General features: G+C 42.4%; 2 protein-coding genes across 3 annotated transcripts in view; one reads left to right on the top strand and one right to left on the bottom strand.

The window, feature by feature from the left end:
• Positions 1-2,931, top strand: part of si:dkey-92j12.5 (multiple PDZ domain protein) — a 40,668-nt gene extending 37,737 nt beyond the window's left edge. For both annotated transcript variants that reach the window (XM_068726984.1, XM_068726985.1), the window contains exons 43-44: positions 856-979; positions 1,904-2,931. In XM_068726984.1, coding sequence (XP_068583085.1) covers positions 856-979; positions 1,904-2,050 — 271 coding nt within the window. In that variant the 3' untranslated portion in view covers positions 2,051-2,931. The remainder of the gene's footprint in view (positions 1-855; positions 980-1,903) is intronic.
• Positions 2,932-7,489: 4,558 nt separating this feature from the next.
• On the bottom strand, positions 7,490-14,424 carry tyrp1b (tyrosinase-related protein 1b). The gene is made up of 9 exons (XM_068726988.1): positions 14,384-14,424; positions 13,226-13,584; positions 12,911-13,019; positions 11,931-12,144; positions 11,297-11,501; positions 8,527-8,694; positions 8,187-8,366; positions 7,963-8,109; positions 7,490-7,891 (listed from the first exon to the last, which is right to left on the bottom strand). Exons 1-9 carry the CDS (start codon positions 14,395-14,397, stop codon positions 7,686-7,688), a joined length of 1,602 nt encoding a protein of 533 aa, XP_068583089.1. The 5' UTR covers positions 14,398-14,424; the 3' UTR covers positions 7,490-7,685.
• Positions 14,425-15,838: the final 1,414 nt, after the last annotated feature.

Below are 15,838 nucleotides of genomic sequence, written 5' to 3' on the forward strand. Positions count from 1 at the left end.
AGTTAGTATGTCGTAATGTGGCTTAGGCAAGAAATGCCCCCCCCAATCACTTTCCAAATTTTTGAGGAGCTACAGGTGCCTAGAAAGTCTTTGCACACTTTGCACATGCATCACAAGTAGCCAAACTTAGCATCTGACATGAGTCTTGTTGTGGTCTGGACATGAATTACAGCAACATGACCTTGCTACATGAAGTGGTATAAAATTTGCATTGAGTCATTTGAGTCAAGTTGCTGCTGTAACTTTGACACGACATATAATTATTGTGTCTCAAGCACCAGACATTCGAGACATGAGGTTGTACAAAAGTTGCAGTACCTAATTACCTGGGAGTCTTGGCCAAACAGGCAGCATAAAAGTTCCTCATAAAAGCACAAAAAACAGACTTAAAACAAAATGACAAAAGGTTAAAAACAACATAAGAAGTTTCACATAAAATAAATATATTCTTGCTTCTGGGTTTGTTTTTGGCAGCTTATCAAACCAGATAATCCATTTAAAAGTACTGTTATACTTCAGAATCTGGTAACTGACATTTTAATCAAGGAAATTATTAGTTGCAGTACATAAGTGACCCAAATGTAATTATTTGTGGCCCTAATTTATTTATTTTTTAAGGAAGTTTAGCAACTGTGTTATTGAACACTTACATTACACTTCCGTTTTTAAAAGTAATAATTCTGGGATTCATCACATTTTTCCAAACAGTACATTAAAAATCTGCCTCTCTTTTCTCACCTATTGTCTGTCCTGGTGAGATTAGATACTTCTACTTTTAGACACAGTGTATTTCAGTGCATGCTCGCATGCCTTGCAACACACCTCCATTGTTTAAATCCTTTGAATTCCCCGCAGTGCTCGCACGTATAAGACCGTCACTCTGGAGAGAGGCTCCTCGGGCCTGGGCTTCAGCATCGTGGGAGGGTTCAGCAGCCCTCACGGAGACCTGCCGATCTACATCAAAACGGTCTTCAACAAGGTGAGAGGACGTCCTCTGTGGGACAAATCTTTTCATTGGGGTTCCTGGTACGGAAATCTAATCTCGGCACAGCGTGGTGTTCAGTTATACTGGAGAAGCGTCTGTGTTCGTGTGCAATAAGAGACAATCGGAATCCACAATTCTAAACAGCATAAGGCTTAAAGGGACAAATACATATTTTTCCTCTTACCTGTAGTGCTATTTATCAGTTTACATTGTTTTGGTGAGGGTTGACTAGTTTTGGAGTTATCTGCCTTCTCTCCAATATAACGGGACAATATGGCACTCAACTATGATTGGAAGAAAATAGTTCCTACATGAACCTGCTCACAACACAGTCTGTGGATTCTTTTTGAGTTACCTGGTAATGATTTCTAGAAAGTTGCCGTTGAGTTATCCAAATGTATTTTTTTGGCGCTTGGAGCACCACAAGCTGGGTGCCATATAGTCCCATTATATTGGAGAGAAGGCAGACATCTCTACAGCTGCTCCAGAACTATAGGCAACTCACACCGGAACAAGCTAGATCGATAAATAAAATAGTAGGTAAGAGGAACAATATGTATGTTTGATTTTGTGGGTGAACTGTCCCTTTAAGGTTTTTAACAGCTAATGAGTGAGTATTGAGAATATAAATATGCTGTAATTTATCAAAAAAGATCAGGATGTTTTTCCCTCTATTGGTTCAATTGGCTAGGACTGTTATTAATGCTGTTGTTATTAAATCATCCAGCAATTATTCATTTTAAATAACTAGTTTATATATGATATATTCAACAGAATCAAATTTGGAGAGACATTTTATTTCAGTTGTTGTGTTTCCTCTCAGTGTGTACAGTCAGTTTTTTGTCTATTGTGTGTATGTAACGGTGGAAACAGCTTCTGATCTCTGATCTGTGCGTTCGGTCTTTGTGTGTCCGGCAGGGGGCGGCCGTGGAAGACGGGAGGCTGAAGCGCGGAGACCAGATCATCGCCGTGAACGGACACTGCCTGGAGGGCGTGACTCACGCCGAGGCCGTGGACATCCTCAAGAAGACCAGGGGGACCGTGGTGCTGACGGTGCTCTCTTGAAGAGAACAGGGCCCTGTTTGCGCGTCCGCTCGACACCACGTTTCCTGCGAAGTAGCCTCGGCGAAATAATGTTGCCGCCTTGCACGAACCGGTGATGAAGTGATAGAGATTAGTTTGCAAAATCATGAGAAGAGTAGATAGTGTTCATCTGAATTTAGCTGGGGAGGGGACGCTACCTCTATCTGGGTGTGTTAACAAGCACCGTGAAGGTGTTATTTAGAACTAATGTGTTTATGTTATATGGATCTCATATCGAAATCATGAATATATCTCTGTATTAATACAAGCAGAATGTATTTAAAGTAACCATAGAATGCTAAAAACACCAGAGGCAACTATTAAATAAGCCAACTGCTGGTTTATATATTGTGTCCTAGTTATCCAGTTCAAGGTCTCTATAATATAAGCACGTAATTAATATACATCACGCTCGTGAATAAATAACCATCCCCGAAAACCTCTGACTGCTGACCTGTGCATCGAGACACAGCGTCACGCGTAGGCTATTTGCTATTCTTCTGTTCGTTACATGCCAAGTGCTTCTGCCAAACTTTTTGTATGGCAATAAGCTGTCAGGACGTTTGCTCCGGAAGACTGTTTCACTTTTAATTTCCTTCATGCTCATCTTCTGATCATTCAAGGTGTGTCACGATTGCTTGAATAATCAATGTTCTTTACATGTCTTTAATGCTCAAGATTTTATTCACAGATGTATTACCGTTTTCATGATCCGTAGCGTGCTCGGGCGTCTTTTAGGGGGTTTTAGCGCAATGTGCGATCTCGATTTAGAAACCCTCGTCCCTGTTTTATATGAATTAATTTGTACTGTGATATTTGTGTTCTCCACATATATAATTAATTTTATTTCATTCATGTCAGTAGCCCCCAAACACGTTGGGGGGGAGGGGGGGTTGGGATTGTGTCACGTTGTGTTAACTGAATGTACTGCGAGTGATCTTATTAAATGGTCGTTTGTTTAGAGTTTGGTACGCAGAACTTTTTTTTATAGCTCAGGATTTCTGTTGATCTGCTCACTTCTGTGTGTGATGTTGCAGTGACACAAGCAGCTCCATGATGCTTTGCGACGCCTCTCTGGAATTGCACTGAGTAAAATAAGTTTGTGGATATCACACGTTTGACTTCCAAAACCCACAGAAGAAGTCACCCGATAATCTGAGATTCCTGAACTGTCTAATGAGGACGTCTGTGCCTGCGGTTACGTTTCTTTAAGGAGAGATGCAGGAATCCTTTTTGCATCAATTTTTATTTCTAAACAGGCGAGCTGATTTTTTGCCATGGGGGGTGTTTTATTGTCATGGTTATGCTTTTTGTCTCTCTCTCTCTCTCTCTCTCTCTCTCTCTCTCTCTCTCTCTCTCTCTCTATTGCTCTGTCTTTGTCAAACATGAGCACATATTCACGATCACTCAGGTTTAGTGAAGAGTGTGTCACGCAGTGCATCATGGAGTGACAGGGCAGCACTAAATCACAAAGTGGGTGACAACAGGAGAGGCAGTTAGATTTGTGACAGTAGAAACAACACAGAAATATACCTAAAGTACCAGAGGCAAAAAGTACTCATGAAGAATTTCAGAATACTGTATACATTATTGGACTATAGTTATTGATGCATTAATGTGTTCATCACTTTATTATTGCAGCTGATACAGGTGGGGCTGATTGCACTGACTCTATATACTGCTGGGTAGCTTGTGAATTCATCATATTCTATTTGTTGATTATATTTTGCATCATTAATCTCAATCTGCAAAACTACTAAAGCTATCAAAAATAAATGCAGTGGGGGAAGAAATTGTCCAATATTTGCCTCTGAAGAAACCAGCAGAAAATGGCAATACTCAAGTAAAGTACAAGTACCTAATTGCACTAAAGCACAGTATTTGAGTAACTGTACTGAGTTAGTTTCCACTGCTGAGGAGAGTTAGTTTGAGACTAAAGTTAGGACGCAGACTTTCCAGACATGAGTTAGAGAAACGCCAATGGAGACCTGTTCCATTTTTTTTATATAAATGCACAGAACTTCCACTTTAATTACCGGACTTACTGTCGACAACCTGACAAACAATACATTTGCACACAAATGTCTCATTTAGGAGATAGGAGGCATCTAGGGAGCTCCTGTCTGGAGCCTGCGCATTAATCAAAGCCATCTGTTCACATTGCAAGCTTTATTGAAACCCAGCCACCACAGTCTGGTTTATCCTCCTCCAGATGAACAATTGCGTCGCCCGAAGGCTGGTGGGAAGAGGTTTTTAAGATGGAGAAATGCGTTTTGGTGCATTTAACCAGAATGTTTCCAACAATATTATGGTTTCTTCTTTTGTGAAATTTAAATTATTTTATCTTCTACTGGTTTGGAATCTTAAACCAAATCTATATATTTTTGTAATTTCTGGTTTCATTTGATTTTCATACAACTCTAGTGGGAGTAGCAGGGGGCCAGATGCATTGATGTCTCCCTTTTGTCTCTTTCATTAACCAGGAAAACTGATCTGCTGTTTGTTTGTTTTACAGCCGGGCTCAATTTCCCTTTTCCTCAAACATTTATGAGGAGTATGCCAGCAGGCCACTGGCAACTGGACCTTTTTTTCCCCACCACTTGGCCCCTTCTCACCCTCTTCTCCATCGTGTATGAAACCCACAGTTGGGCCTCTCCACTGAGGCTGCAAAGCTGTAATGTATTTTTTTCTTCCTGCAGCTGAGAATGAGAGGACTTCCACGAGAGAGCACACTTGTCATGAAAGGCGCTAATGATCGTCTCTCTCTCTCTCCTTCTCGTGAGGGTAGCAGCGGCCAAATGATTGTTCCGTGTGTGTGACTGTCACATCTTCCCATATTGATGAATCCACAGCATTGTCTTTTTTTTTTTGTCAGTGTAACCTGCTGGTGCAGAGAGAACAGCCAACTGATGGTGGATCTCCCCCAACAACAACAAAAAAAGAAAGTCTCTTCTTCTTTTCCCATCCATTCCCATGAGATTCTATTTCAAGATACCAGCATGCGCTGCAAAAAATGCCATTCCTAAGCAGTTCAGTCCAGTGTTGAGTCTCAAAAAAACTAATCTTACTGTCGCCACTGTACTTGCTGCAGGTCTACAGTACATTGCAGTTAGAAGGTGCCACCGGTTCCACGTCATTTTCCAATGTAAGTCTAGACATGTCACAAGCAAATGAGCTGCACTGGTGGGAGATTTGGTGCAGAGAACCACGCAAAGCTTATTCAGCGGCGTAGCCCGAAGCAAGAGATAATGAGACGCCGTCGTGCACTCATAGCAGAGAAGCACTACATGAGATGCCGCATCATTGGGTTACGAGCTTTAAAACCGCTATCTTCACATTTATTCAGTTTGATTCAATAATTCTTAATTCAGTTGTTTGACACAAACTATTCTCTGCATCTAAAAGCTGTTTTCTAAGATTGTTCACTAGCCTGCTGTTAAATTGTTCTATTTGTTAATGTAATTCATTGTTGTTTTTTTAATGGTCAAATTTAAGACACTGATTTAAAAAAAAAATCTCCCATTTCAAAACTCACAGTGCAACTTTAGATAGTGAAAGGTAAACCTCAGCTTCTTAAATGATCAATAGTAGCTGCAGCCTAAAGCCCTTCAAACCATCTGCAACATCTGTTTAAAACTGTCTAGTACCTGTCCCTATCTGAATGGAGACAAACACTACATTTCCCAACACCCCCAAGACTATAACCCTTGTCATCGCAGCATTTTTGGGCGGGATAATAATCATACTCTAAGACAGTGTTTGTCAACCTTTTCTGAGCCACAGTACATTTTTTACATTAAAAAGATCCCGTGGCACACCAACAACCAAAAAAGTTACCAAATGACAAATGGCCCGTGTTCTTGTTTTGAAGTGACGAGTGTTTCGTTTGGAGATGAAGTTTAAGCTTGCTTGGGACCATGGCACTGGTGGATAGCTTTTCCCCACACACCAAGCATAACGGAGTCGGTGCAGTCGGATCCCCGGTGAAAGTAAATCCAAACGAAAGATAACGTTCGCTGTATTGCCTCAAGCTCACAGTTTGTTCTTTCTTTTGACCACCACTCATACTAGGCTTTTCATCTGGGTTAGAATTTTGTCCAGGGCCCAGTTCAGAGGCTGCATTTTTCCTTTTCAAATATTTCTCCATCACTGTTCGTCTTGTCACCGCAACCTCCCACACATCATTTAATTCTACTGTCTTAAATTAACAAGACCATTATTTCGCTGCCTACTGCCACCGACTGGCATGGAAGAGTATTTAATTACTTAGCACACTGGTGTGCCGCGACACAGTGGTTAAAAATCACTGCTCTAAGACATACCACTTTCCAAGTTCTAACAACATGGCTGTCCCCTACTGAGCCTCCAGCTCTCTCTATTGGACTAATTTCAACAATATTACAAGTAACTATTTGAGCTAAAGTATGTTTAGTAATAGAAAACTTTGATAATTACAAAAAATGGACAATACACAAGATTTGGAGGGATGTTTGCAAAAATGCAACTGTTTTTTAATGGGTGTCACTTTATTCACATAAAAGGCCTCATCGCTGAGTCATGAGTGAATTCATCAATTGAGCCATCTATGTTTAAATACGGTAGATTCATATGTGAGCTATAGGGTTAAGGTCAAAGGTTAACCCTAGATACTGTATAGGGTTAGCAGGTGGAGGTGACTTTGAACGTGGTGCTCATTGTTGTTGGTGCTGGGCTGGTTTAAGTATTTAAGAAATAAGTGATTGGCTTCGATTACATTTGTATTTGTTTTTAACTGTGTTGCATCCCACAGTTTTATGTCTTTAAAATTCATAAATTCATTTATAACACACATGTGTGTATATATATATATATATATATATATATATATATATATATATATTTATTATTTAGTCATCAATGCCTAAAAAATGTATGGACTTTAATAAGATGAAAGTGGTAATATTTATATGTGCTAAGACCCGCTGTTTTCACAAAACCCTATATTTTCTTGATCAGAGGCTAAAGACAAACATTTAAAAAAAAATTCTGCATCAATAAAATCAATGCTTGGGTTTTTAGAGGGTTACAAGCACATGACTCATACTGCGGCAGTAATGTGTTACATCCACATGAGGGCGGTGTGTGTGCTACTATGAAGACATGAGGACATTGATCTGACTCATCGTTGAGACGCAACATTACATTCAAGTGGTTTGCTGTGAGCCTCCAGGCCTCAGACAAGCAAATTTGCGCCTGCAGTAAAGGCCTCTATATTAAGACCTGTCTGTAGTCTGTTCATATCGTACAGCAGGGCATATTATTCACAAGGCTATGGGCCCAGATTAAATGCACAATGAATGGAACATCAAATCCAATAGGACTGTTGCCATTCATCTTACAGATGGATGAACTTTGTCTGCATGAATACACGTAATTGGGAGCTGATAAATGGACACTATAGGGGAGAAATAGTCCCCTATAGTGTGTATTTACCAACAGCAGACAATTTATACCAAATACAATGACACAGACACACAGACTCTGGGTTCAAAACCAGCTCGACTTTATTAGAAGAAGTAAGAAAAAAAAAAAAACAAACGCGTGAAAATGTTAAGGCCTCTCTGGAAAAGGCGTGGATTTAGACGACGGACTGCGATTTGTCCAGCCTCCGGTCGTCCTCCGAGTAGCGCCGGAACGTCTCTCCCAGCAGCGGCTCCAGGGCCTCGGCCGAGCGGTAGGAGTGGGCACGCACCGCGCAGGCAATGACGCCTCCCACCACCGCCACCACCAGCACGGCCGCAACGATGGCTATGGTGATGATCTCAGACAGGGTGTAGGCACGAACTGCGGGGTGAGGAGAGGAGGGGGGTCATGAGGGGTCATTGGGATTTTTACACCAATGTGCCGCTACTCACCTGGCCACTGGACCTCATAGGAGTATCCCAGGTTTTGCGGGGCAGAGACGAACATCTCAGCGTTGGTGACGGGGGGCCAAAATGGAACCATGTTGAATCTACGGTTGTGACCGATAGGAGCGTTCTCCTCGGGGTACACCACTTCACCTGCAGGAATAGAACAAATGGGCTCATCTATATATTCTTCAGAGTGTGTTCCCGCATCCAGCTCAGTCTGAGCGTACCTGGTTGGTGCCTGCCGAGCCACTCATCGAAGATTGCATCGGTGAACGTGTGCAGCAGGACAAAGATGGGATCGTTGGGCGAGAGGTGAGTCTGTCCGCCCGTCCCGTTGAGAAAGAGGTGGGCCAAGTTGTGGAGGCTGCGGATCACCGGGTCGTACATCCCCTGGGGGGCGCTGTAGCCTGGAAAAACACGAAAAAGCAGAAAATTCACGCTCTGATTTACCAAAATTCGAAAAAAAATGTATGTGCATACGATTTGAAGGTCAAGTGTGTGCCTGATTATCCTCCACAGGTTAATGGGAGGATGTTCTAATCCGTAACTCGACGCGTAACTGTGTACCTTCAATGGTGTTCCTGAAGCTCTCGGAGGAGGTGGAATAGTAAGGCGGCGTGTCGAAGGCGTTGAGCTCCAGACAGTCCAACACGTCCTGGGGCTCCGGCAGCCGCTGCACCATGGGGCGTGCCACGTTGCCTGCTGGGTTTCTCCTGATGGGGCTGGTCTCTGTGCCTGGGGGATGAGAACAGAATCCAAGGTCAGAGGTAATGTAAAGGAGAGTTGCCTCTACACTCAGACAAAAGATAATTTGGACAATGACAGTTATGGTTTTTTTCAGGTCATCCGTTCGGACCGTTCTTGTGAACTCGATGTCTCATGGACACCTAGAGGGAATTACTTCAAATTTGGCACAAACGTCAACCTGGACTCAAGGATGACCTGATTCGATTTTGGTAGTCAAAGGTCACTCTGACCTCACTTCCGTCCAATTTTCGTCATATCTCAGGGACGCCTGAAGGGAATTTCTCCAAATCTGGCACAAACGTCCACTTACACTCAAGTTAGATAAGATTAGGATTTGTTGGTCAAAGGTCCTGTGACCTCACAAAACATATGTTGTCTAATAGGACAAAATGATGAAGTGGTGACATTTCGGACAGACGCGGATGTAAACTGCAACACGACTGGTTGGTGGAGGGATCCAACCGTGAGGCGATGGCTACAGTTGGTTTGTGGAGCATCAGATTCGGGCCACTGGTCCCAACAGAAATGGAAAGTAAAGATGATTAGAAATGTTGTACTTTTTAACTGCTCTCTAATTCTAGACTAGACTAGTTGATCAGTCCTAAACATGACAGGACGGCAGTTTTCTTACTTAAATTATTCACTAAAAGTCAACAGTAGTGAGTGGGAGCCCCGTGACTGAACAGAACAATTTTTTTCTTCCTTCTCGCATGCATGATCTCTTTCTTCCTTTTTTTTGTTGTTGTACTCTCTCCCACACACACACACACACACACACACTCTCTCACACACACACACACACACACACACACACACACACACACACACACACACACACACACACTCTCTCTCTCTCACACACACACACACACACACACACACACACACACACACACACACACAGTCAAGCACATAAACAGAAGGCTACATAACTGAGACTGTCTGTCTGTTTGAAGATTATTCCCTCAGATCAAAGGAACCAGTAGACTGCTAGATTCCTGTCTTCAACAAGCACATGCACAAATGAGGCAACCCCCCACCCCCTTAACCCATTTAGGGAGATGTTGCTTGTTGACGCAGGAAATACCAGGCCTGTCATGACTCTCTAAGGAGATTAATGAAACAGATCGCTCACATGTTGGCCACTCACATGTTCTACCTGTTACCAAATTCCCTTCTGATACATATGCATTTGTTCAAAAGGAACCCCCCTCAATGTGTTTGTAGCAGAGCTCTTCGCTAAAAGAGGATTGACATTCTTCCATTATTCCTCAACACCACAGGAAAAATAAATATTGTATGGATTAGGTGTGCGAAAAGTAGTGATTTAGGGTTGTAATATGGTGCCAGTGTGGAATGAGATCCAATCCCCGCAAATCTGATCACGTAAAGTCTAGCTTACAGTGTTACACAGGGTTGCCTTATTGTAGTCTAAACCGCTCAACCCATTGGGAATTAACACTTGGAAAAACTGCACGCTCTGATGTCTGCAATAGAGAAATTAGGCCCAGTGAAGAAATGGCTCAAAGTCCAAGTGTCTTAAAATGCAGTGCTATAGATGCACACAGCAACTCAGAAGAAGTTGTTTAGCAAATCGAGTAGTTTCAGACAAACGGTAGTAGGAGAGAGCATATAGAATGTGGCACAACAGCAGTGACGTATTATTTATAGCAGCTTGTGTTCTACATGCTCTCTTTATGAGCTCTTTGCCCTCTTTTCTGATGCAGCTGTGGCTATGTTGTATATCAACACCACTCTCTAGCACAGTGTGGTACAGCAGCCCATGGCGCCGAATAACGACACTTTGTCATGGCCCTGGCTGTCTGATACCGACCATATGAGATGCACCAGGCTTTCATGTAAATACATTGTAAACCCATCTACCCTAGACTGAAAAACGCCACAGGGCGGGAGGAAGTGGATGGGCCAAACAAACAAAGCACTTTTAACCAGATTACTGGTTTTGAAGTTTTGTTATACTTATACATACTACGTTGTTTGAGTTTTACTTAGTTTACATACTTAGTTTACTTTTTACTTAGTTTACGTTTTACTCAGTTTACATACTTAGTTTAAGTACATAGTTTACAGCATTAATTTACGTTTTACATAGTTTACGTGCTTAGTTTACATTTTACTTAAATTACATTTAACTTAGTTTACACTTTACTTAATTTACATACTTTGTTTAAGTACTTAGTTTATGTTTTACATAGTTTACGTGCTTAGTTTACATTTTACATAGTTTATCTTGTTTACATTTTACTTAATTTACATTTAACTTAGTTTACGCTTTACTTAATTTATGTACTTTGTTTAAGTACTTTGTTTAAGTACTTAGTTTACGTTTTACATAGTTTACATACTTAGTTTACGTTTGACTTAGTTTACGTACTTAGTTTACATTTTACTTTGTTTACATTGTTTACATTTTACTTAATTTACGTTTTACTTGGTTTACGTTTTACTTGGTTTACATTTTAATGAGTTTACATTTTAATGAGTTTACGTCTGATAAAGTGTCAGAATGTGACAAGTTGAGGGATGAGAACGTGTTGGGTATAGTGTGTGTTACTGCAGCTGTCCTTACCGTTGCAAACGGTGCCCAAAGAGTCGTAGTCTTCCACGCTCTCACAGATGACCCTCCACTGGGAGAACACTGAGTTGGAGCTGATGGAGCTCATGTCAAAGGAGCTCCTGGCTCCGAGCAGTTCATCCGTGCAGATGTCGCACTCGCTGCCTCCGATGGCAAAGTTCCAGTAGGGCAGGGCAAAGGTTGGGTCGCCCAGCATGTCCTGCATAGATGGAATGAAGGAAGTGTTCAAGGAGGGATCAATAGAAAAAGCTTTATCTTCAAATTGTTGTTAAATTAAGCAATGCTGTTTAATGTCCTCCTTCCTTTCTTGTATTCCACTGTCGTTGTTCTTTCAATCCTTCATTATTTTCCACCACTTTCCTTATTTTCTTACCATTTTCCACCTTTGGTAAATATCTCTTTTACCTCTATCTGTCCTCCTCCCTCTCTTCTCCCCCTTTCTCCTCCAGGATAGCTTTCCGCTCCGTCTCCAGCTCTTAAAATCCCCACACTCTTTCCTTCCTCCCCTCGTCATCCTTTCTCCCATTCTCACTTCCTTCATCACTCCATCTCACAGCCACCTCTATTTTCTCCTTTTCTTTTTCACCTTCCCCCCTTTATCTCCTTCCCCTCCCTTCCCTCTTCTCACCTGCATGTCTCTCTCCAGTTGCATCAGATGAAATCGGTGCCAGGTGACAAAACCCGGGCCCTCGTGGGAGAAGTCTACGCCTCCAAAGCTGCTCTGGCCCGGCCCCAGGTAGGTTTTACTGACAGAGTAGTAGTGACTCCAAACAAAGTAGTTGTAAATGGTGATGTTCTCAAACTGTGGGGTGTTGCCATCGGGTCCAAACACCTCCTGGTACCTACAGATAAGAGGAGCAGCAGGATAGATGTAACCTTGTGTTTTTTGTTGTTGTTTGTCAGGACACACTGCTTTAAAATAGCCTGTTTATCTTCTTGTTATTCACACCAGAAAAAGTCTCCAAACTCATGTTTGTTAAGTTGGTGTGTAAGAATATATGCTTTTAGTTGAACTATAAAAATTAGCAGACATTGTATGCACATTTTATGTCTGTGTAGCCGCCGGGGGGGTGGGGGGGGGGGGCTGAGATACTGGACGTGCCCGTTAATACAGGAGAAATTAAATCTTTTTTATTATATTAGGAGGTTAAAAGGGTTATTTTACCTGCAGCTGAGAATTGCTTAAAAAAATGAATCTACTATAATCCTCAACTGACTTGGAAGGAGGTCATTCACAGAATTATGCACTTAGAAGATTATAAACCCCTTTAGTACAGCCTAAACTGATAATTTGCGCTTCCACCTGCTGCTTAGGCAGAAAGCCGCCACAAGAAATGTCATGATTTCACTGATATCTTTCAAAACACAGCATGGGGTCACCCATAGCTGTATTACTGGGGCTTTCAACTGCCAAACTCAGCTAGACTGAGCCTGCAGGTCTTTGGTCCAAGCTCGGCTGTCTGTTCCACAGTGGTGATACAAAGACTGGCTGAATAGCGATCAATCTCCCTTTCAATTAGCATAAAACCAATTTGAAAATACTCTCTTAAAGTCCATACAGAATGATTGTAATAACGCAATATATATATATATGCTTCTGTGTTGTACCGCCGTGTGCAGATGACCAGGTCAGGGTGGACCGTCCTCTTAGCTCTGTCCAAAGCGTTCACAAATGCCAGCTTCTCGGCTGTGCTCATCTGCATGATATTCCTCCTGACTGGAGGAGGGTGAAGGGAGACAGGAGAGCAGGAAGAGAGAAAGAGAGAATAAGGGGTTGTCGAGGTGTGGGAGGAACAAGGGAAGAGAGGAGAGAAAATTGTTATTAAAAATAAACACACTGCTTTTCTTAAAACAATAAATGCTGCCCTCGTTCTCTTGACCGTATTTCCCTATATGTAATGGCCCAGACATCCATTCTCTTACCCACAGAGATCCTCTGATCACAGTTTGGTCCAGTCAGCCCGTGTCGACACTGCCCGCAGTTGTAGCCACTGAAATTCCCGTTGCACTGGCAGGTGCGGTTGAAAAATCTCAGGGGCCACCTCTCTCGGTCGTCGCGCCCAGCGTAAGGGTACTGGGGCCCGTGGCGCCGGTTGTCTGCCGCGATGGCCACACACTGCCCTCTTCCTGTGCTGGAGCCACACTCGTCCCCTGCCGCCCCCGAGGGGGACGGGCAGCACTGGCCGCTCTGCAGCCCAGCTGGGGTGACGCACTCCCGGGGGAACTGGGCCAGCGTTAGGGTGACGCACAGGGTCGCCAGCAGGAGAACCGCTCTCCACATGCTACCCAAAATCCAGAGGAAAGGAGGATGCATTTTAGGTGCACGAGGTGAGTTAGATAGGGTGAATAAAGTTAAGATAAAGTAGGTTAGGAATTTCAGAAACACAAAGATGGAGTAGACACTTTGTTACATGTTGAGAATTGTTGTTTTACATCCATCCATCTTTTTCTAAACCACTTATCTAGGGTTGTAAGGGGGCCGGAGCCTATCCCATGACACAGAAAAAGTCAATCCACTGCAGACATGCACTTCAATTAAGCTCAAGAACAACGTGCCCGCTCTGTGTTCTCTTGTTAAAGCCAATTGTCTTAACATTATTCCAAAACTTCACTTCTTACACGCCCCTGCAGGCAGTTCGAGTCATTATTCATAATTCACAAAGCCATTAGCTTTCAACTCTTACAAGTTCAGAAATGCTTTCAACAACAGACGGCAAGCGACAATTTGCTTCAACCTTTTTTTTTTTTTTTTGCAGTTAGATTTGCTTGTCTTTTGAAGCTTGTTGATGAGGAATGAATGAATGGAGGGAGTAGTAGCTTTGGGTCCAATGATTTTTTTTCTCAACAAAACAGTGATAACAACGACTGAAGTTAAGTTACCAATTAAAAAAAGTGTTTTACATGTTGCTCTTTTGCAGAGATCCTTAAAACTTTTGCCAACAGCTTAATTGTAAATTAGTCTCATATTTACTTCCAGTTTGTAAATGTTGCAGAAGCAATCGTTCACACTGTTAGGTTTTAAAACTTATTGCATTCTACAGTTCGTTATGTGAAAAAACAAAAGTTGTGTGCTTCCCCTACCTCTGACTGTGCATGCTGCTCCTCTCTTTCTGCAGAACTGTAGCCCCCCAAGAGTCGGCCCATTCCCCCCTCTTGGCTTAAATAGCTACTGAGCGCATGACCAGACCTCTCTGGAGCTTGTGTAAGAACTCCCATACACACACACAAATAAAGTACACACACATAGTACACATGAACACACTTGAGGCTTCGTGTGCTTTTTTTGAACATTCTTTCATAGGCCTTATGATCACAACCAATGATCACCAAATGACGCCAGTGCAATAAAAGAATCGACTGTGAGACAGCCGTCATACTTTTTAATGAGGCCCTTTCAACAACATGGTGATGGTTTGTTATCAGTGGAGGTAGTTAGATGTCTGGGGGGGGGATGAATTTTGATAATTTGCGCACACAAATCAGTCACTTGTTCCCTCTGATAACACAATTAGTGTGCTTGATTTACCGACATTACAGAAAAAGCCATGCACACATTCAACATTCTCATTTTTTTATTTGGTACTGTTCAAATCACAAACGGTGATACAAAGTTTAGGAGTTGTGAAGAATAAACATCAAGTTTTAAACATTATGTCAATAATGGCATTTTCTTTTCTGTTTTTCTTGTTGGCTGGTGTTGTTCATTTTAATGAGACTGTGCGGATACGGCACTCAATGCTACCGCCAATGCACTTTGTGAATTACTGATAAATCAGGGAAATTCCTCATACCTACTGCCCCTTTTTACATCACTTTCAACAGCTTTTGTACAGCTTGACTGATGTGGTCAGTATGAAAAGCATTTCCTAACAATTTTATTCAAATCAAACTAGAGTCATAACACTTTTGATCCCATTTACACACACACACACACACACACACACACACATGCATACACACAGAGTATTTCAAAACATGCTTACTGTTCACTCATTCCCACAGGTGTGCTCACCCGCTTAATGTGCACTCCTACTCGTACTCCTACTCATTCACACATGCCAAATGTGTGACAGTATCTCTTTCTTTCAATTTACACTCAGCAGACATGCAGGCATGAATACCAAATGCAAATGTATACATATACAGTCGCTATCACAGTCAGAATCTAAGGCCGTCTGTGTTGGGTTGGTTACAGTTTGAGAATTCAGGGTGATTCATTGGGTGGATTGGGTGCAGGCTTAGCGGAGTGGCTTTTTTATTTTTTTTATTCAGATACAGTAGGAACAGACAGAATGGTTGGATCCCCTAGAGAATGGAAGTCCTGAGGTCTTGTGAGGAGTCCGGTCCCGGTCCAATGCTGGCCGACTCCTCTGCTGAGCTGGGCGGGAGATTGGACATGGCTATCGCGCGCTCCTCTTCGTTCTGCTCTTTGTTTCGGGCCAGGGTTGAAGCAGCATCAGATGTGTCAAGTGCTGCTATCCTGGTGGAGAGGACAGAAGGGCAGATGTCAACCATTTAACAGTTGGGTGAACTGCA

This window comes from Cebidichthys violaceus, unplaced genomic scaffold (assembly GCF_023349555.1).
Source record: "Cebidichthys violaceus isolate CVI_PGR_0920_01 unplaced genomic scaffold, fCebVio1.0.p SCAF_4, whole genome shotgun sequence".
NCBI classification, from domain to species: Eukaryota; Metazoa; Chordata; class Actinopteri; order Perciformes; family Stichaeidae; genus Cebidichthys; species Cebidichthys violaceus.